The sequence below is a fragment of the Archocentrus centrarchus genome, chromosome 13 (genome assembly GCF_007364275.1).
Source record: "Archocentrus centrarchus isolate MPI-CPG fArcCen1 chromosome 13, fArcCen1, whole genome shotgun sequence".
Lineage (NCBI taxonomy): Eukaryota > Metazoa > Chordata > Actinopteri > Cichliformes > Cichlidae > Archocentrus > Archocentrus centrarchus.
This window is the reverse complement of record NC_044358.1, coordinates 30,654,774-30,670,697: the sequence shown is the minus strand read 5'-3', so window position 1 is coordinate 30,670,697 and position 15,924 is coordinate 30,654,774. Positions and strand designations below refer to the sequence as shown.

The window sequence follows — 15,924 nt, the reverse complement described above, 5'->3', positions numbered from 1 at the left end:
TCTCTATGCAGCAGTATGTTGAGCAGCAGCTTGTCTACAGCTGAGAGGAAGAGGATAGACAAGCTCATCAGGAAAGCCAGCTCTGTCCTAGGATGTCCTCTCGACTCAGTGCAGGTGGTGGGAGACAGAAGGACTCTGACCAAATAAACATCACTGATGGACAAGGTCTCCCATCCCATGCATGAAACTGTTTGCTGAGCTGGAGAGCTCCTTCAGTGACAGACTGCTGCATCCTAAATGCACAAAGGAGCGTTATCGTAGATCCTTCCTCCCAGCAGCTGTAAGACTTTATAACCATCACTGCTCCCAACAAAAACCACAATAACCTACACAATGTAGGATAATATATAATATACTGTAAATAGTCCGGCCTGTTAAGGTTCAACACACAGGCACATCATGTACATTGTATATAGTGTTATTATTAGTAGTATTAAGGTTAATCTTGTTTGTTGATTTTATATATATTTATATTCTTTCTTAATAGTGTGAATTATTATATTTTACTTATATTTATAATAACTGCAGCTGCTGTTACACCCAAATTTCCCCTCTGTGGGACAATAAAGGCTGTTTCTTCTTCTTAAAATTGATTGTTTTCTTAATCAGCATGATAGTTTTGGTGTGTACTAATAAAACTGGAGGAGGGTTTCTTCTTTGTTTTCTTCTGCTGGATGTGTCAAATGTTTAGGAACCCTCGGCCTCCTTAGTGCTAATGGTACTGTTGAGAAATTTGGTTTCTTTGTAGCTTTGGAGCACAGGCTCAGTGAATTTGACACATGCCTCCACAGCACTGAAAAATCAATCAATAGGTAATCAGGCTCCTGGAACCAGTGCAGGTCAAAGTAGGTGAGCCCTGGTTAGCTGCAAGTACATTACCACAACTGAATACGACTGTGCTGATCAAAAGCAGCATTGTATAAGCTTAGTTTGGGGTCTGGAGCTTGAGTATCCTGGGTTTAATTAATGATCCACACACTAATGTGTACATGTATTGTTTGTTTGCTCACTACAGTTGTGTTGGTCTGTGCTAATGTGCTTGGAAAAAGGTTTTCTGACTGATAAGCTGGACTTTAACAGGAAAAACTTGCATTAGGTACCACAATGTACCACTGCAACACAGGAGAGATTGATTGAAACTGCTCTCAAAATCTGGATATTAGTAGATATTCCATTCAAAGTTACACTGCACGAAAAGAGGCATATCCGTCTCCGTATACTGACGCGGGCGCCGCTAGTAAACGGCAGCTTTCGTCAGCATACGGGGCAGCGCATATTCGTTCGCCTGAGACGGATATGGTCGTTTACGTACCACTAGAATCAGCGGGGAGTAGAGGTACGGGGGGAGCCGGCAGGCGGGAGGTGTTAACGACTCCACTTTACATATAAATAGCAGGGCCTCAAGCCGAAGCAGCGGCAAGAGACCCACGTGGCTTCTCAGTCATTGGATGATAAAAATGACATCACAATTCAGTATTCACATGTGATTGGTTGGTAGATCTGTCCCCCCATTGGCCTTTATAAAGACAGGCCTGGGTAAGCCCCTCCCTAATAAATAATAACCCAGTAATAAAAATTATTTTTAATTATTATTTCTGTGATATACCTTGTATGTTATGTTGTATTAATGGTTTCAGATACGGCCCTTTCAAAATGGCTCTACAGCGCCACCTTTAGTTCAATTCCCACTGCTGTGTTTCATGTACATGTATGAAAGTCAAAAATAGCTGTAGCTCAAAGCCACATTGCCCAATCTGGGTCAAACTTAAGTAGTTTGATAAACCTCCCACCCTGAACACAATGCGTAAAGTCCCTAAATGTTAGAGCGCCACCTATTGGGACCTGGAAACATCATGAAATACCATGTTTTTTGTGTAGCCCTGGAGCTACATTTTATCTACATATCTGAAATTGTGCAGGGTCATGTAACATCCTAAGATGTACAAAAAAAGTCTCTTGGACCCATACCCAAACCCCTACAGGAAGTCAGCCATTTTCAATTGAAGATGTCAATTTTTGCCATTTTCAGGCCTGCTATTTGAATCAACTCCTCCTAGGGCATTTGACCCAGTGATACCAAAATGACTCCAGATCATCTACACAAGTAGGGCATCAAAAGATATTCATGGTTTTATAAAATTTTGAATGGTGTTGACGTGGCAACCCTCTGAATTTGGACTTTTTTAATTTCAAGCTCCAGAAAGATTCCAAACATCAGCCAGGCCTATGCTTACTCTGTGTATCTGAAATTGTGCAGGCTCATGTAACATCCTAAGACAAACAAAAAAAGTTTCTTGGACCCATACCCGAAACCCAGCAGGAAGTCAGCCGCCTCCAGTTTAAGGTGTCATTTTTGCAGCATTTTTCACCATTTTCAGGTCTTATATTTGAATCATCTCTTCCTAGGGCATTTGACCCAAAGATACCCAGATCATCTACACAAGTAGCCCATCAAAAGTTATTCAAGGTTTCTGGGCGCCTGGGTGGCTTGGTGGTGAAGCCGGCGACCACATGCACGCGCCGCGTTGCGGGGGGGGGTGTTCGCTTCCTGGCCCGTCGCTAATTTGCCCGCGTGTCTTCCCCCGTATCTTTCCCCCATTTCCTGTCACTCTCCACTGTTGATGGAAGCCGCTGTGGCCAAAAATGCAAAAAAAAAAAAAAAAAAAAAAGTTATTCAAGGTTTCATAGAATCTTGAACGGTGTTGCCATGGCAACCCTATGAATTTGGAAATTCAATCATATACCACAGGTCACCAAATTGTCACATTTCAAACATACATTGTCCAATCTGTCCCAAACTTCACATGCTTCATGAGAGGGTGAGTGACTCAGGACACACCCATGTACCAGCTTTATATCACACTCATAACGCCACCTAGTGGTGAAGGGAATTAACAGTACACTGATAATCATCATCCTATGATCATTACAATTTCATTGATTGGGTGTAGGCATTACATACTGCATCATGACACTTTAATTAGTGGGCGCTCACCCACGCCACCTAGTGGACTGTCCATTTTTGGCAGCAAGTTTTAGACAGGGTTAAATAATGTCATATTTATAATGTGTTTACCTACTTTCTATACTTTATTATGGCATTAAAAACAAAAAGAAAACAAGCAGTCTTTTATGTGTCAATGCTGTTTAGTGAAGTGGATTAGCATTTAAATTTAATCAGTCCAAAGTAGGTACTGCATATAAATTGGCCCACATGATGAACAGTGACATATCAGTTATTATCTAATAATTTGCCTCAAATTCATTTAAAAAATGTGGATTGCATCCCTTCAAGGTCAAATCGACTTCCAGTCGATGAAGCTCTTACTGCAATCCTAAAAGAAATTATCACTGGGTCAGTACACAGGTAACATTTAAATATGCAGCCTTCAGCCTCCAGAACATCAGTTCTGACCATGCTCATATTCACAGAACCCATAGATGTTCAAACCACAGTAGTTAGCAGCTTATCACTGGAGATGCATTCCTACAACTCTTTAGACAACAGCTGTTCACATGTGGCAGTCATCCTGGTTAATTACATGTGAAAGGCGCATAATGTCTCAGGTATGTTCTCAGGTACCCGTGGAAAAAGTCCAGTAAAAGAAAGTTCCAAATTGTTAAGTAAACAAATTGAATCATGAACTTCAGGTCTTGTGGGTCAATAATTAAACTGGCACAAATAACTAAGACAGGACATCAAAGTGCCCACAAATATTTTAAAGATCTATTTGTTCAATGGCTTTTTCATTGTAAATCTTTTATTTATCAGCCTGAGAAAATGATCTTACAGTTCTAATATATCACTAATTTACTAATTAAGTGGAATCAGTCCACCATAAGTGAACCTGTTTTACTGCACTTAGAGCCAATTGTCAAATTACTTTAAGCAGAATACTAATATGAGGCGTTATGCCTGTGAATGTAAGCTGCTTTTCATTGCAAGTGTGTGTGTGTGTATGTGTGTGTGTTTTTGCTCTCTCTGTCTACAAGGTCAGTGTCAGCTGTCTCATTTTTCTTCCAATTGTAAAGTTAACGTTTACATTTTGGTCTCAAACTCATCAGGAAATTCAAAATACAAATTAATATCCTCAAATTACAATTTGACACACTTTCTATGTAAGCTAGAGTGGAACAAAAAGAACAGAAGAAAACAAAAAACAAAACATGGGATGAAGCTCAGAATATCTAAAAATAATCATTTTAAAGTTCTCCAATGCTCAGTAGCTCATGGTTAACCTGTAAAATACCTGTAAAATTACTATTCAAATCTGACTCCATTGTACGTGAAAATCTGGGCAAATAAAATATCTTTAAAAAAATCAAAATCATTAATTTAAAAGATTATACTGGCTACAAAATTATATTTATTCTGTAAGGGTTTGTACACAAAAAAAGCACAACTATAGCTGACAAAATATGGCTTTATAAACCTCAGATTGCTAAATTATGGAGGGGGAAAAGTACACAACCTTGATCTAAAAAACATGAGCAGTTGTTACCACTTTGCCAGTAAAATAAGAGTGGCTTTGACTTTTTTTTTTTTTTTTTAATTTTGATCTTTCCCACCTTGTGTAATTCTGTGTTTTTAAATCTAAACCCCTTATAGTGGGGTTTCACCACAAAACAAACAAAAATGAAAATGTTATGGACAAAGTCTTTAATCAAAATATAAGTACTTTTAGAATCAGAGGTCATACTCACAACACCACTTTGTTGACCTTGCATGCAGCTCACTGCAGACTTATCTTTGATCGTCTAACTGAAATCAGGGAGTTTGCAGGCTATTGTGTGTGAAGCAGATAAATCAATATGCTAATGAAAAACATGACTGGCTGGAGATAAAAACATTTGTGCTGCTCTGATGAGCAATTTAAACACAGAAAAGCCACACAACTAACCGTTTTAGATTAAAAGTTTAGAAAGAGACTCAACAAAAAATATAAAATGACCCCAAATTGTGACCCGGTCCTGTGTAAGATTTACAGACGTGCCCCCTTATCAAGATTTCTCTAATATTAACTGATGATGTGAAAACAATCTTTAACTAGAATGAAACCTGATGGGCTTTGATAACTGTCACATATTTCCATTATGGTACCACACAGTCTCCCACTAGAACAAGTCTCCACTGAGACCTGAACCAATTACACTTTCCATAACTAGCTGAGGTTTGGTTCATTGTGACTAATAAGCAACCAATCGTCAGAGAATCCACACAGTATGAGACAAGAGATAAAACAGAATAGATCTGCTTCCAACCAGGTAAAACCACAGCTGACCTGGTTCTAATCCAAAGTTCTACCATGAGGAAAAAAATCCAACTGGAAATCAAAAAAACACCAAGACTCAAGAAGTAATTTATGCTAAACAGGACTTCATAACACAACTCAAGTCCATATTGGCTTTAAAGACTTCCTTGCATTACTCAAAAATGCTTTAGAGACTTCCCCACATTACTCAAAAATCCACATTTTCTACATACTGTAGCAAAACAGAAGGGGGAAATTAATCACCGGTATGTGGACAGAAACATTTAGCGTCTGGTACGGACATCTTTTACTTGGTCAACAGCTGCGTCTTTGACATTTCCTGCAAACGCTGATAAAAATGCACTTATGTTTGCCTGTAATGTCCTGTTTGCTGTGTGAAATTAGTTAGAAGTGGGGTTAATTTTAGCTCTTTATTGCATATAATCTTAATGAGATTTAATAAGCAGTCTAAGAGGAAAGTGGTCGGTTGCTGCACAACTATTGAGACGAATAAAAACAGTTTTTCGACTTGGTTATCAAGAAGACCACTGTTAGAATAACAACCTCTCGAGTATGTGTGGCAGACTTTATGATGGGAGTCAAATCTTTATGCTAAGTGGTGGAGTCCCTGAGAAACAATTGGAGGACATGAAACCCAGCTGAACATAAACAAGCTGTGTGGCTGACTGTGCTGCTTTGTTACTGTTGGATCGTGCTGGTGGGTTTGGCTGGCACAGTGCTGTTGGACAGTGATATGTTGTATTAAACACGGCTCTCAGGGGAAAAGCTCTCTTCAAATGTACGACATGGGAAATGCAATCAATGTCACAGCTAACAGCCGCAGGCAAAAAGAGGACCCAAATGCAAACCAGGATAAGACAGCTGGAGGTAACTGCACAAAGTTTATTTACAATGACAGAAAACCAAGTCAAAATGTTAGGTGGGGAAAATCCCTGGGGAAGGTCCAGATAGGGCGTTCATTCGCAGGAACCAAGCGTGGAGGGAGGACGCCTCTCTGGATTGAGAGAAGGAGAAGTAAATGTTTGGCAGCGAGAAGTAGTGTTACACAGATTATTCCAGGAAGATGCAGAGGGTCTTACTTGTGCGCCGGTCTTGTGAAATCTGTGGAAGGGAAACATAGTTGCTGTGGAAGCCTTGAGGTTGTCCAGGAGGGCAAGTAGGCAAAAGGTAGATAAGGCAGGTGGGAATAGCCAAAGTACTGGCAAATGCAAACAGAGTTGAACCTAGTAGTATAAGTGCAAGACAAACACAGCAGCATGAGCGAAAGCACAAAATCCATAAGAATTTCTGGAGTTCCTATCCCACAATCGCAGACACTCTGGCAAAGACTGGGGCATCAGGCAGAGCCTTAAATACAGCATTGATGGCCACCAAACGAGAAACAGGTGTGACTGCCCTGACCTCCAGTCCTGCCCTCGAGGGGCGGCGGGACTCCATGCTGCCTGCCTCCTGGAGAAAAAGGAAAAGAGGGAGAGCATCACAGCAACAACAATACCGCATCCTGACAATCAGAAGCTGCCAAAAGTCATAAAGAAACTATACAGCATGTTGTAATTCACTTTCTGTGATGAATGCACACTTCAGCTCGTAGGAAATGCAGTCAACAGGGCCATATATATTCCAGCTTCAAGAATTACTGCGCTATTATTCACTTAATGCTAAATCATCTTAGATTGACAAGCATGCTGGTATGGAGCATGATTATTATTATTTCACTATAGTGATGTTATGCTGCTCCTGGATTTTAGACAGTGTTCCCAGAATTCAGTTCAATTGAGTTTTATTTATATAGTGCCAATTCACGACAATGGTCATTTCAAAGGGTCAGATAAGGAACCTGAATATTAGAGAGAAAACCCCAACAACCAGACAATCTGCCTTCAAGCATCTGCTTTGCAACAGTGGTGAGGAAGAACTCCCTTTTAACAGGAAGAACGTTCTGGGTGGTGGAGGCATAGGCAACAATCTGCCAGTTTGGGAGTGGGAGAGACAAGGAGAAAGCACTCTGTGCTTTTTCTAATCTCTAAGGACAAAAACAGTGGGAGAGAGCACAAACGACTCAATGGTAAACAGCAGTGAAACAGGGGGAGCGAAAAGAGGAGAGTGCATTATAGAAAGTCCTCTAGCAACCTGGGCCTTAATAGGGGTCACCACATGATTGCTACACACATTGCTTTGTCACTGACACTTCAGTTGCCTAGGTGACCCTGTAATGTATTTACCACTATCATATGTCAATAAGCGTTATCCTATGCTCTCATTGGTAGTTGCTTCAATTTCCCTGAAGTTGCCCATCATTGATTGAAGTCATCAAATGCCACTGACCCTTTTCCATTTTCTGAGTGGATTGTTGCCAAATGTCAGATTTTCATTTACTGACAATCTTTCTTTATGCCTTTCCTAATAAAATTCTTCCCTGTTGTCCACCAGGGACTACAAATCTGGATGGATACTTCTCTTTCTTGTTCATGTTAAAATTGTTGAAGGTGATTTTATCGATGTATAGTTTTGACAAGTATGGTTTTAAAATTTAGCATGAAAAAACTGTGCTGCTTTTGATTGAATAAATACTATATATTTCACACAGGCTCCAACTGTTCAGTTTAGTTTGGAGTGAGCTTTATATGTTTAGCAATATTGTGCAGATGGAAGAAAGCAGTCGTAGATATTTGTTTAATATTCAATTCAATTCAATTCAATTTTATTTATATAGCGCCAAATCACAACAAACAGTCGCCTCAAGGCGCTTTGTATTGCGCCTTGAGGCAATACAAGGTATTGCGCCTTGAGGCGCCTTGATGTATTATCCTACAATAATACAGAGAAAACCCAACAGTCAAAACGACCCCCTATGAGCAAGCACTTGGTGACAGTGGGAAGGAAAAACTCCCTTTTAACAGGAAGAAACCTCCAGCAGAACCAGGCTCAGGGAGGGGCAGCCATCTGCCGCGACCGGTTGGGCTGAGGGGAGAGAAAAGACATGCTGTGGAAGAGAGCCAGAGATTAATAACAATTAATGATTAAATGCAGAGTGGAGTATAAACAAAGTAAATAAGGTGAATGAAAAGAAACAGTCTATTGTGGGAACCCCCCCAGCAGCCTAGGCCTATATAGAGGGTGTCTGTCTCCTGAATCCAAGCTGGGAGCTGGTTCCACAGAAGAGGGGCCTGAAAGCTGAAGGCTCTGCCTCCCATTCTACTCTTAAGTGTCCTAGGAACCAGAAGTAATCCAGCAGTCTGAGAGCGAAGTGCTCTGTTGGGGTGATATGGGACTATGAGGTCTTTGAGATAAGATGGGGCCTGATTATTCAAGACCTTGTATGTGAGGAGAAGAATTTTAAATTCTATTCTAGATTTAACAGGGAGCCAATGAAGAGAAGCCAATATGGGAGAAATCTGCTCTCTCTTTCTAGTCCCTGTCAGTACTCTAGCTGCAGCATTTTGGATCAGCTGAAGGCTTTTCAGGGAGCTTTTAGGACAGCCTGATAATAATGAATTACAATAATCCAGCCTAGAAGTAATAAATGCATGAATGAGCTTTTCAGCATCACTCTGAGAAAGGATGTTTCTAATTTTAGAAATATTGCACAAATGCAAAAAAGTGGTCCTACATATTTGTTTAATATGTGCATTGAAGGACATATCCTGGTCAAAAATGACTCCAAGATTTCTCACAGTGTAACTGGAGGCCAAAGTAATGCCATCCAGAGTAAGTATCTGGTTAGACACCATGTTTCTAAGATTTGTGGGGCCGAGTACAAGAATTTCAGTTTTATCTGAATTTAGAAGCAGGAAATTAGAGGTCATCCAGGCCTTAATGTCTTTAAGACATTCCTGCAGTTTAAATAATTGATGTGCGTCATCTGGCTTCATTGATAGGTAAAGCTGAGTATCACCTGCATAACAATGAAAATTGATGCAATGCTTTCTAATAATACTGCCTAAGGGAGGCATGTATAATGTAAATAGAACCCTGTGGAACTCCATAATTAACCTAAGTGTGTGAAGAAGACTCCCCATTTACATAAACAAATTGGAGTCTATTAGATAAATATGTGTTAATATGTGAACTGAAAGGCATATCGGTCAAAAATTACTCCAAGATTCCTCACAGTGTTAGTTGAGGCCAAGGTAATGCCATCCAGGACAAGTTTCTGCTTAGAAACAGAGAGATTGGAGCTCTCAGATGTTTAAGACTAAGTACAATAACTTCATTTTAGCTCAAATTTAGATGTCATGAATATAAAAGCTGCATTCATACTAATAAAGCATGATTAGAAATGTGTTCACAGCAGTAAGTACCAGTAAGGTTTCCCCTTGTGATGAGGCCAGTAGCAGGTGGTGAAGGGAGCCATGTGCATGCCGTGTGAATGCTGTGGTTGTTTGGATAGTTATAGCGGGGCTCTGTGTGAAGTTGGCACAGTTCAGAGAGAGAGAAAGACAGAAATAGTCCAACTCACCACATTCTCCCACAGCTATGGAGCTCATACAAATGTTCACGTGACCACAAATATTCAGTGCAAGAGAAAGACAATTCTCACTTGTTTCTTAATTTCTCCTCTAAATCAACAAAATGCAAAAAGACAGCAGCGCCCTAATCAGGTGTTTCCCTCTTCCTCAAATGTATTTCTGCCAAAGTAAAGTACTAGGAAACGACGTCTTCCTCTATCAGAGGCTCGCTCTCAACACGCCCAGTGCATTAAGCCGTCACATCTGATCAATGCATGTGTCAATTAGTGAAAGCCTTTTAACTTCTTAGCGATGTGCAGCAAAGAAAACCAAAAACATACTCACAGCAGCTTGGCATAAAACTATCATGTGAAAAATGGCTGGTCACATGCATTCATGTAAATTGTCCAGCTCCCGTGTAGCTTCATGAGGAGACACAGGGAGAACCTGCAGCCACATGTTGGAAAAAAGAGCAAGTCCCACCCTCTAAGTGCAAGGTCAGCAAGAAGGAAAGGCAGCAAACACATACCTCTACATCACTGTTTGTTTCTGAGTTTGCTGCCATATTATCCTTTCAGTACAGTGACGTGCGGTGAGGGTCGTGACTGGTGAGGCACTGACGTCATCACATCAGATTTACAAACATATAGCTTATTCACCATTTGATTGGCAACAGTTGTTTTGTTTAACATTAACATAGTCTGAAGCAAACCTTTTAGCTCCGGTGTTGGTCTTCCTTTAATTATTATCTTCTGCTTCGATTGAAAGTCCAGTTTAGAAAATTCTTTCACTTGAGTTATGTAATCTTCCATGTTGAACATAAGGCCAAGCAACAGGAAAAACTAACTGGCCTTGCTAAACTGTTTATGGTAGCTTGCCGCCGAGGAGTCGTAGAGTCCCTGGGATCACCAGCGCCCCCTACCATGAGGCACGAGAACTGCGTGCCTCACCTAGTGTCTCTTCGCAGCAGTTTCATGATCGCTCAACACAAGAATGCATTACACACACATACAGTTGTTAATGAAAAAAACAACAAAAAAAAACTGTGCATTATATACACCAGCTAAAATATAGAAATTTAGTTCATATAGTAAAAGTGTTAGAACATTTTAATAGCCACATGCAAAGGGAAAGTAATCCGGTCTCACTGCATAGCATGCCAGCACAGTTAGTAGTCATTGGCAATGACTATACTGAGCCGCACCACGGATTGCGCAATCCGTGGTGCGGCTCGCCGGGCTGGTGCCTCACCGTTCGTCTCTTAGTATTTGACCGGCAAATGCAAAAATTCAGCGATTTTGAAAAAACTAATCTAAAAATGGTGTAGTTAAATGGAAAAGAACTTTAAAATACAAATCACTGAATGAATATAACCATTTAATTTATTTTTTAATTTTATATTTCCACGATGACAGGTGAGGCCGTGCCTCACCTGCCTCCCCTGACTGCACGTCACTGTTTCAGTACCAGTGGTACTGAAAGGATAAGCATCACTTAGTCTCTGCCCCCCCCCGTTGTTACATAAGTGCATCTACTTTCCCTCCAATCAGGTGGCATCCAAATTTTCCCCTGCACATCTCCAACATCTTTATCAAACAGGTAAACCTTGGATCTCTGCATCTTGAGCTTTTCAAGAGCTCCACCCAGCTTTCTCCTTCTGACCAATCCTCAGCTAACATGCAGATGAGCAGCAGCAAAGGCAGCCTGTGTGCGCGCGCCACTGTCCTGCCTTGAGAACAAGCAGCTGTTCTTCAAGTAGTCCAAAGACACCGGCCCAGCAGGCCTCGCAACAAAAAATTCATGCCCTTATTCCTAAAGCCACACGCGTGAGGTCAACACATAACACACAAAATATCTGTCACCAACAGAATATACATGAGAGAAATGATTCAGTATCCCTGGAAGAATCTGATTTTGCAAGAACATGGGATGAAACATCAGAAGATAACAGCGCTGTGCACGTAAATTCTTACAATGGCCTTTACATCCAGCCCAGACCTCCCAGCTGGCAGTGCCAGGACCAGAGCGGCACGAGAGTGTGTCCATGAGGGGGAGGAGAGGTGGTGTGTGGCCTATATGCTACAAATAATCTTTTTTAAAATACACAAACACACAAACAGTCTACGGTGCTGCCCCTCATAATTAAAATGTCTCTCTGTTCCTGTTTACACTGCAGGGTCGACTGGCTCGGGGCCAGCAGGGCTGGAATGAGTTTCTTGATAAAACTCCGTTCGGTCCAGCAAGCTACACCATATTTTACTATCTTAAAATGTCAAAGACAGAGCCAACCCACCAGCCTCATCAACAAATTGCATCTGCATGACTTTTGTGCTGCATGTATGTGCTGACAGAGGATGCAGTGTGGCTGGTGAAGGGGAGGCAGTGCCACCTGCTGCTCATGACTAGAAACAGCTTGATTTGACAGGAGTTAATAGACGCCATGGATGGTCCTTAAGTGTAGTATGTGCATGGGACATGCCACAAAGGTTAAAAAGGTCTATTCAGAGTACTAGAGCCATAAAAATAAAGCAATGTAACCAAATAAATCTGCTGTCAGCTCTGGAAAGACTTTTGTTTTTTTGAAAATGATGAAAATAATGAAAAACTGTTGTCCAGAAATGCCAATCAATAGATTAAAGTTATGCAAGATTGTGTTAGCAGCTTCATTACATGGCATTTGGGCCAATCATATATTACACAAACCAGCCCTGAACTTGAGAAAAACAGCACTGACATTAACTGCAGCAGAGCGCTTCATGCATGCAAAGAGAGGAAAGAATGGAAACCTGTGTTTTTAGACGCAGACAGGAAATGTGCAGCACAAAGCTTGGAACTTGATATACATTTTCTTCTGAGCTCCACTAAAATAAACTGGATAAAAAGCCCTAACAGTAGCACGCAGTATGCTTTGACACCCTTTGAAGCAGATATGTCTGTCCTGGGCGACTTAAAGAAAAGGAAAGGCTTCTCTGCATTACAAGAATTTCATTGTTACATTCATTTTAAATCATAGCATTCAGAATTCTCTGCAGCTCAGCCTGCAGAGATCGTGATTTCCAGCTGCTGCTAAATCTGTCTCAAGATCAAGATGCCTTGATATCTAAAACCTTTAGATTAAATACTGGCATGTTGAATGACCCTAATTTTGTAAAGGACATGACTACAGATCTAAATACTTAGATACAGGATAACAATAATGGAGAGACAAACCCCAGTATTGTATGGGATGCAGCTAAAGCTGTCCTTAGGGGGGAAAATAATTGCTAGGCAAACAATGCTTAAAAAAAAACAAACACAAGACCTGCTACAATTACAGGATAGATTAAAGGCTCTGGAACAGTCACATTTAGGGAATAAAAATACTAATGTAATGCACCAAATTAGACAAACCAAACAGGAAATAGACAAAATATTAGGCGAAGAAGTAGAAAAAAATATACGGTACATGAGACAGAGATATTACGAGGCCGGACCGAAAGCCAGTAAACTCCTAGCATGGCGGATTAGAAAACAACAAGCTGAAAATACCATATATAAAATACTAGACCCCACTAATGACAAATTGGAAACTGATCTGGATAAAATCCAAAAGATATTTGAAACATGTTATAAATCCCTATAGAGCCAAACTACACATGTTGATAAAAATGAGATAACTGATTTTTTGAACTCACTAGATCTGCCTTCAATTGGTAGGGAAGCAAATAATAGGCTGACTGTATTAATAACTCAGGAAGAAATAGAAAAATCTATATCTATTATTGACAGCTGTCAAGAAGTCATTTTTGACAGCTGTCCTGCTCACCAGTTCCATATATGATAAATGGACTGGTACTTATATAGCACCTTGCTAGTCAGTTGAGCACTCAAAGTGCTTTCTTACTACAAGTCTCATTCACCCAAACACACACACACACACACACACACACACACACACACACACACACACACACACACACACACACACACACACACACACACAAACAGAGATAGCAAGCACTTTATCTATGCCTAAGTGATTCTGATGGATGCATCTCAAGCAACTTGGGGTTCAGTACCTTGCCTAAAGAAACTTCAGCATGCAGACCAGAGGAATCAACTTTCTGATTGGTAGAGCAACACTCTACCACCTGAGCCAGAGCCACCCATCATACATCAACAGATGGGCAAAAAGAAAGTGCTTAGTACAGTTTGAATTTTGACCAGATGTGGTAAGACACAGTTTTATTTAGAGATTTCTGCAGATGTGAAAACACTTGAGCCATAAATGTCAAACAGAAGTTAGACTTATATTACAAGCTTCTTGCCTGCCAATCGTAACTCAATAACTGTCACGGCCATGTTTCTGTGGAAAAACAGAGAAAAGCTGAAAAGAATTCTCTAAGTCCTCTTTATGTGTAAGCTGGGTCTTTGCACAATCAGAAAGGTGCTTTGTACAGCTGAGCAGATCCAGAATCCAGTGTAGTAAAAGGGAGGAAACGTGAGTGTGCATGGTGAACGTGGACAGTATAGATTAAAAGCATGACTACTAATGCTACTATGTTCCCTCATATAAATGTAGTTAGGATTTTATTATTAATAATAATAATAACTGCAGTTTTATCTGATTTCTTTAGTTAGAAGAAAACTTTTTCCTTTTTAATCATCAAATGCTTTTATTTAGATTAAACTATGGGACTCGATTAAAAAAAATTAATCGAATTAATTACAAGCTTTGTAATTAATTAATCAAAATTAATTGCATTTTAATCACATTTCAATATTTGACATGAGAAATATTAATTTAAGTTTGGTTGATGAATGAATCAATATACATAAGCTTAAACTTCACAATTTTGTTTATTTTCCCACCAGTCTGCTGCACAGACCAATGAAGGGCCGAAGTGCTCCTGAAATTAAAGTTAAGCATCATTACTGGATAGTTTTATTCAACATTAATTAATGTCACACTCACGGTTGCTAGGCGACATGAGCTACGCAGAGGTGAGGGCAGGTGACGCTGATATGAAGGCTAGCAGCTCACTTCCGGTGTTGTGCGAAATTCTGTTCCCCCATGAAAATCTGTTCCCCCCGTGTCGGGAGAGCGCAGACAGAGAGGCTATCCGACAGTCTTCACAGCGTTTCTGATCAATTTCTCGGTAAAAATCTTTTACAGTGTTTATTCCTCTCATCAAGAACAACAGCTCCTGTGAATATGAAAACATTTGCTTTTTATTTGCCAAAGTTACATGGGGGGAACGAAATATTTCAGCCATCCAAAATATTGTGTTCCCCCTCCATGGCATGGGAACAAATTAATTTACCAGCAAGTCTTTTACAGTGTCATTTTACCGAGAAATCGATCAGAAGCTCCGTGAAGACAGTCCGATCCGCCTCTCTGGCTGCAGTTCGTGCTCCCAACACAGGGGGAACAGATTTTCACGAGAGAACAGAATTTCGCACAACACTCTCCCCTGTGGACGCTGCAGTCACACACACACACACACACACAGTCAGACAGAGCTGCAGGGAGGACGAATCTTTTACCGCACCGGGGCTTTGGTGAAAGGTTTGGGCAGCTGCTGAGACCCTGAATGCATCATGGTCGTGTCGGTGCGAAGCTGGGTCGCCAACGAAGGAGGGAAGCACTTTGTCCTGGTGGGGAAAGTTTTTGTCATACATTTGAAAACAATTCAGCTCCACTGTTAACGGACTCGTTGTAGCTGTTAATGACCTGCTACTAACACTTTTCTCCAAGACAAATGAAGTTGTTACTGCTCAGTAGATAATGTGTTGAGTACATGCTGTATTTACATAGACTAGACACGACGTTGTATACCAGTTGTGAGATCAGTTGTAGCCTAAATTCACATGCAGATGTGCAGGAGACCTTTAGGGACAGTTTCCTGTGCTGTTTGTAAGTGATGTGTTTCTCTCTCTGTGTGCGTGTCTATGTGTGTGTGTGTAGGTGCTGTGGCTTGGAGCTAACACCTGGCTGTTCATCAGTACCTTCCTGCTCTACTCCACTGGGCAGCAGTACCACTACCTCTACAAGATGCTCGGGGTGAGACCTGATACATTTACATGCTGCACCTTTATTCGCTTCATACCGAGCTGAGGTGGAGTTACAGAGGTTGTTAGATTGGGTTCAAATGTTACCAAAACATCACCTAAGTTCACACTATGGTTTCACAACTAGTTGTCACTTCAGTACGGATGAACAA

General features: G+C 40.7%; 1 protein-coding gene across 2 annotated transcripts in view; it reads left to right on the top strand.

Moving 5' to 3' along the window:
- nox4 (NADPH oxidase 4) overlaps positions 1-15,924 on the top strand; it is a 45,236-nt gene that overhangs the window by 12,777 nt on the left and 16,535 nt on the right. The window contains exons 1-2 of one of the 2 annotated variants that reach the window (XM_030744530.1): positions 15,141-15,358; positions 15,669-15,764. In XM_030744530.1, coding sequence (XP_030600390.1) covers positions 15,302-15,358; positions 15,669-15,764 — 153 coding nt within the window. In that variant the 5' untranslated portion in view covers positions 15,141-15,301. Of the gene's footprint in view, positions 1-15,140; positions 15,359-15,668; positions 15,765-15,924 lie in introns of those variants that run through there. The other variant, XM_030744531.1, reaches the window with a different exon arrangement.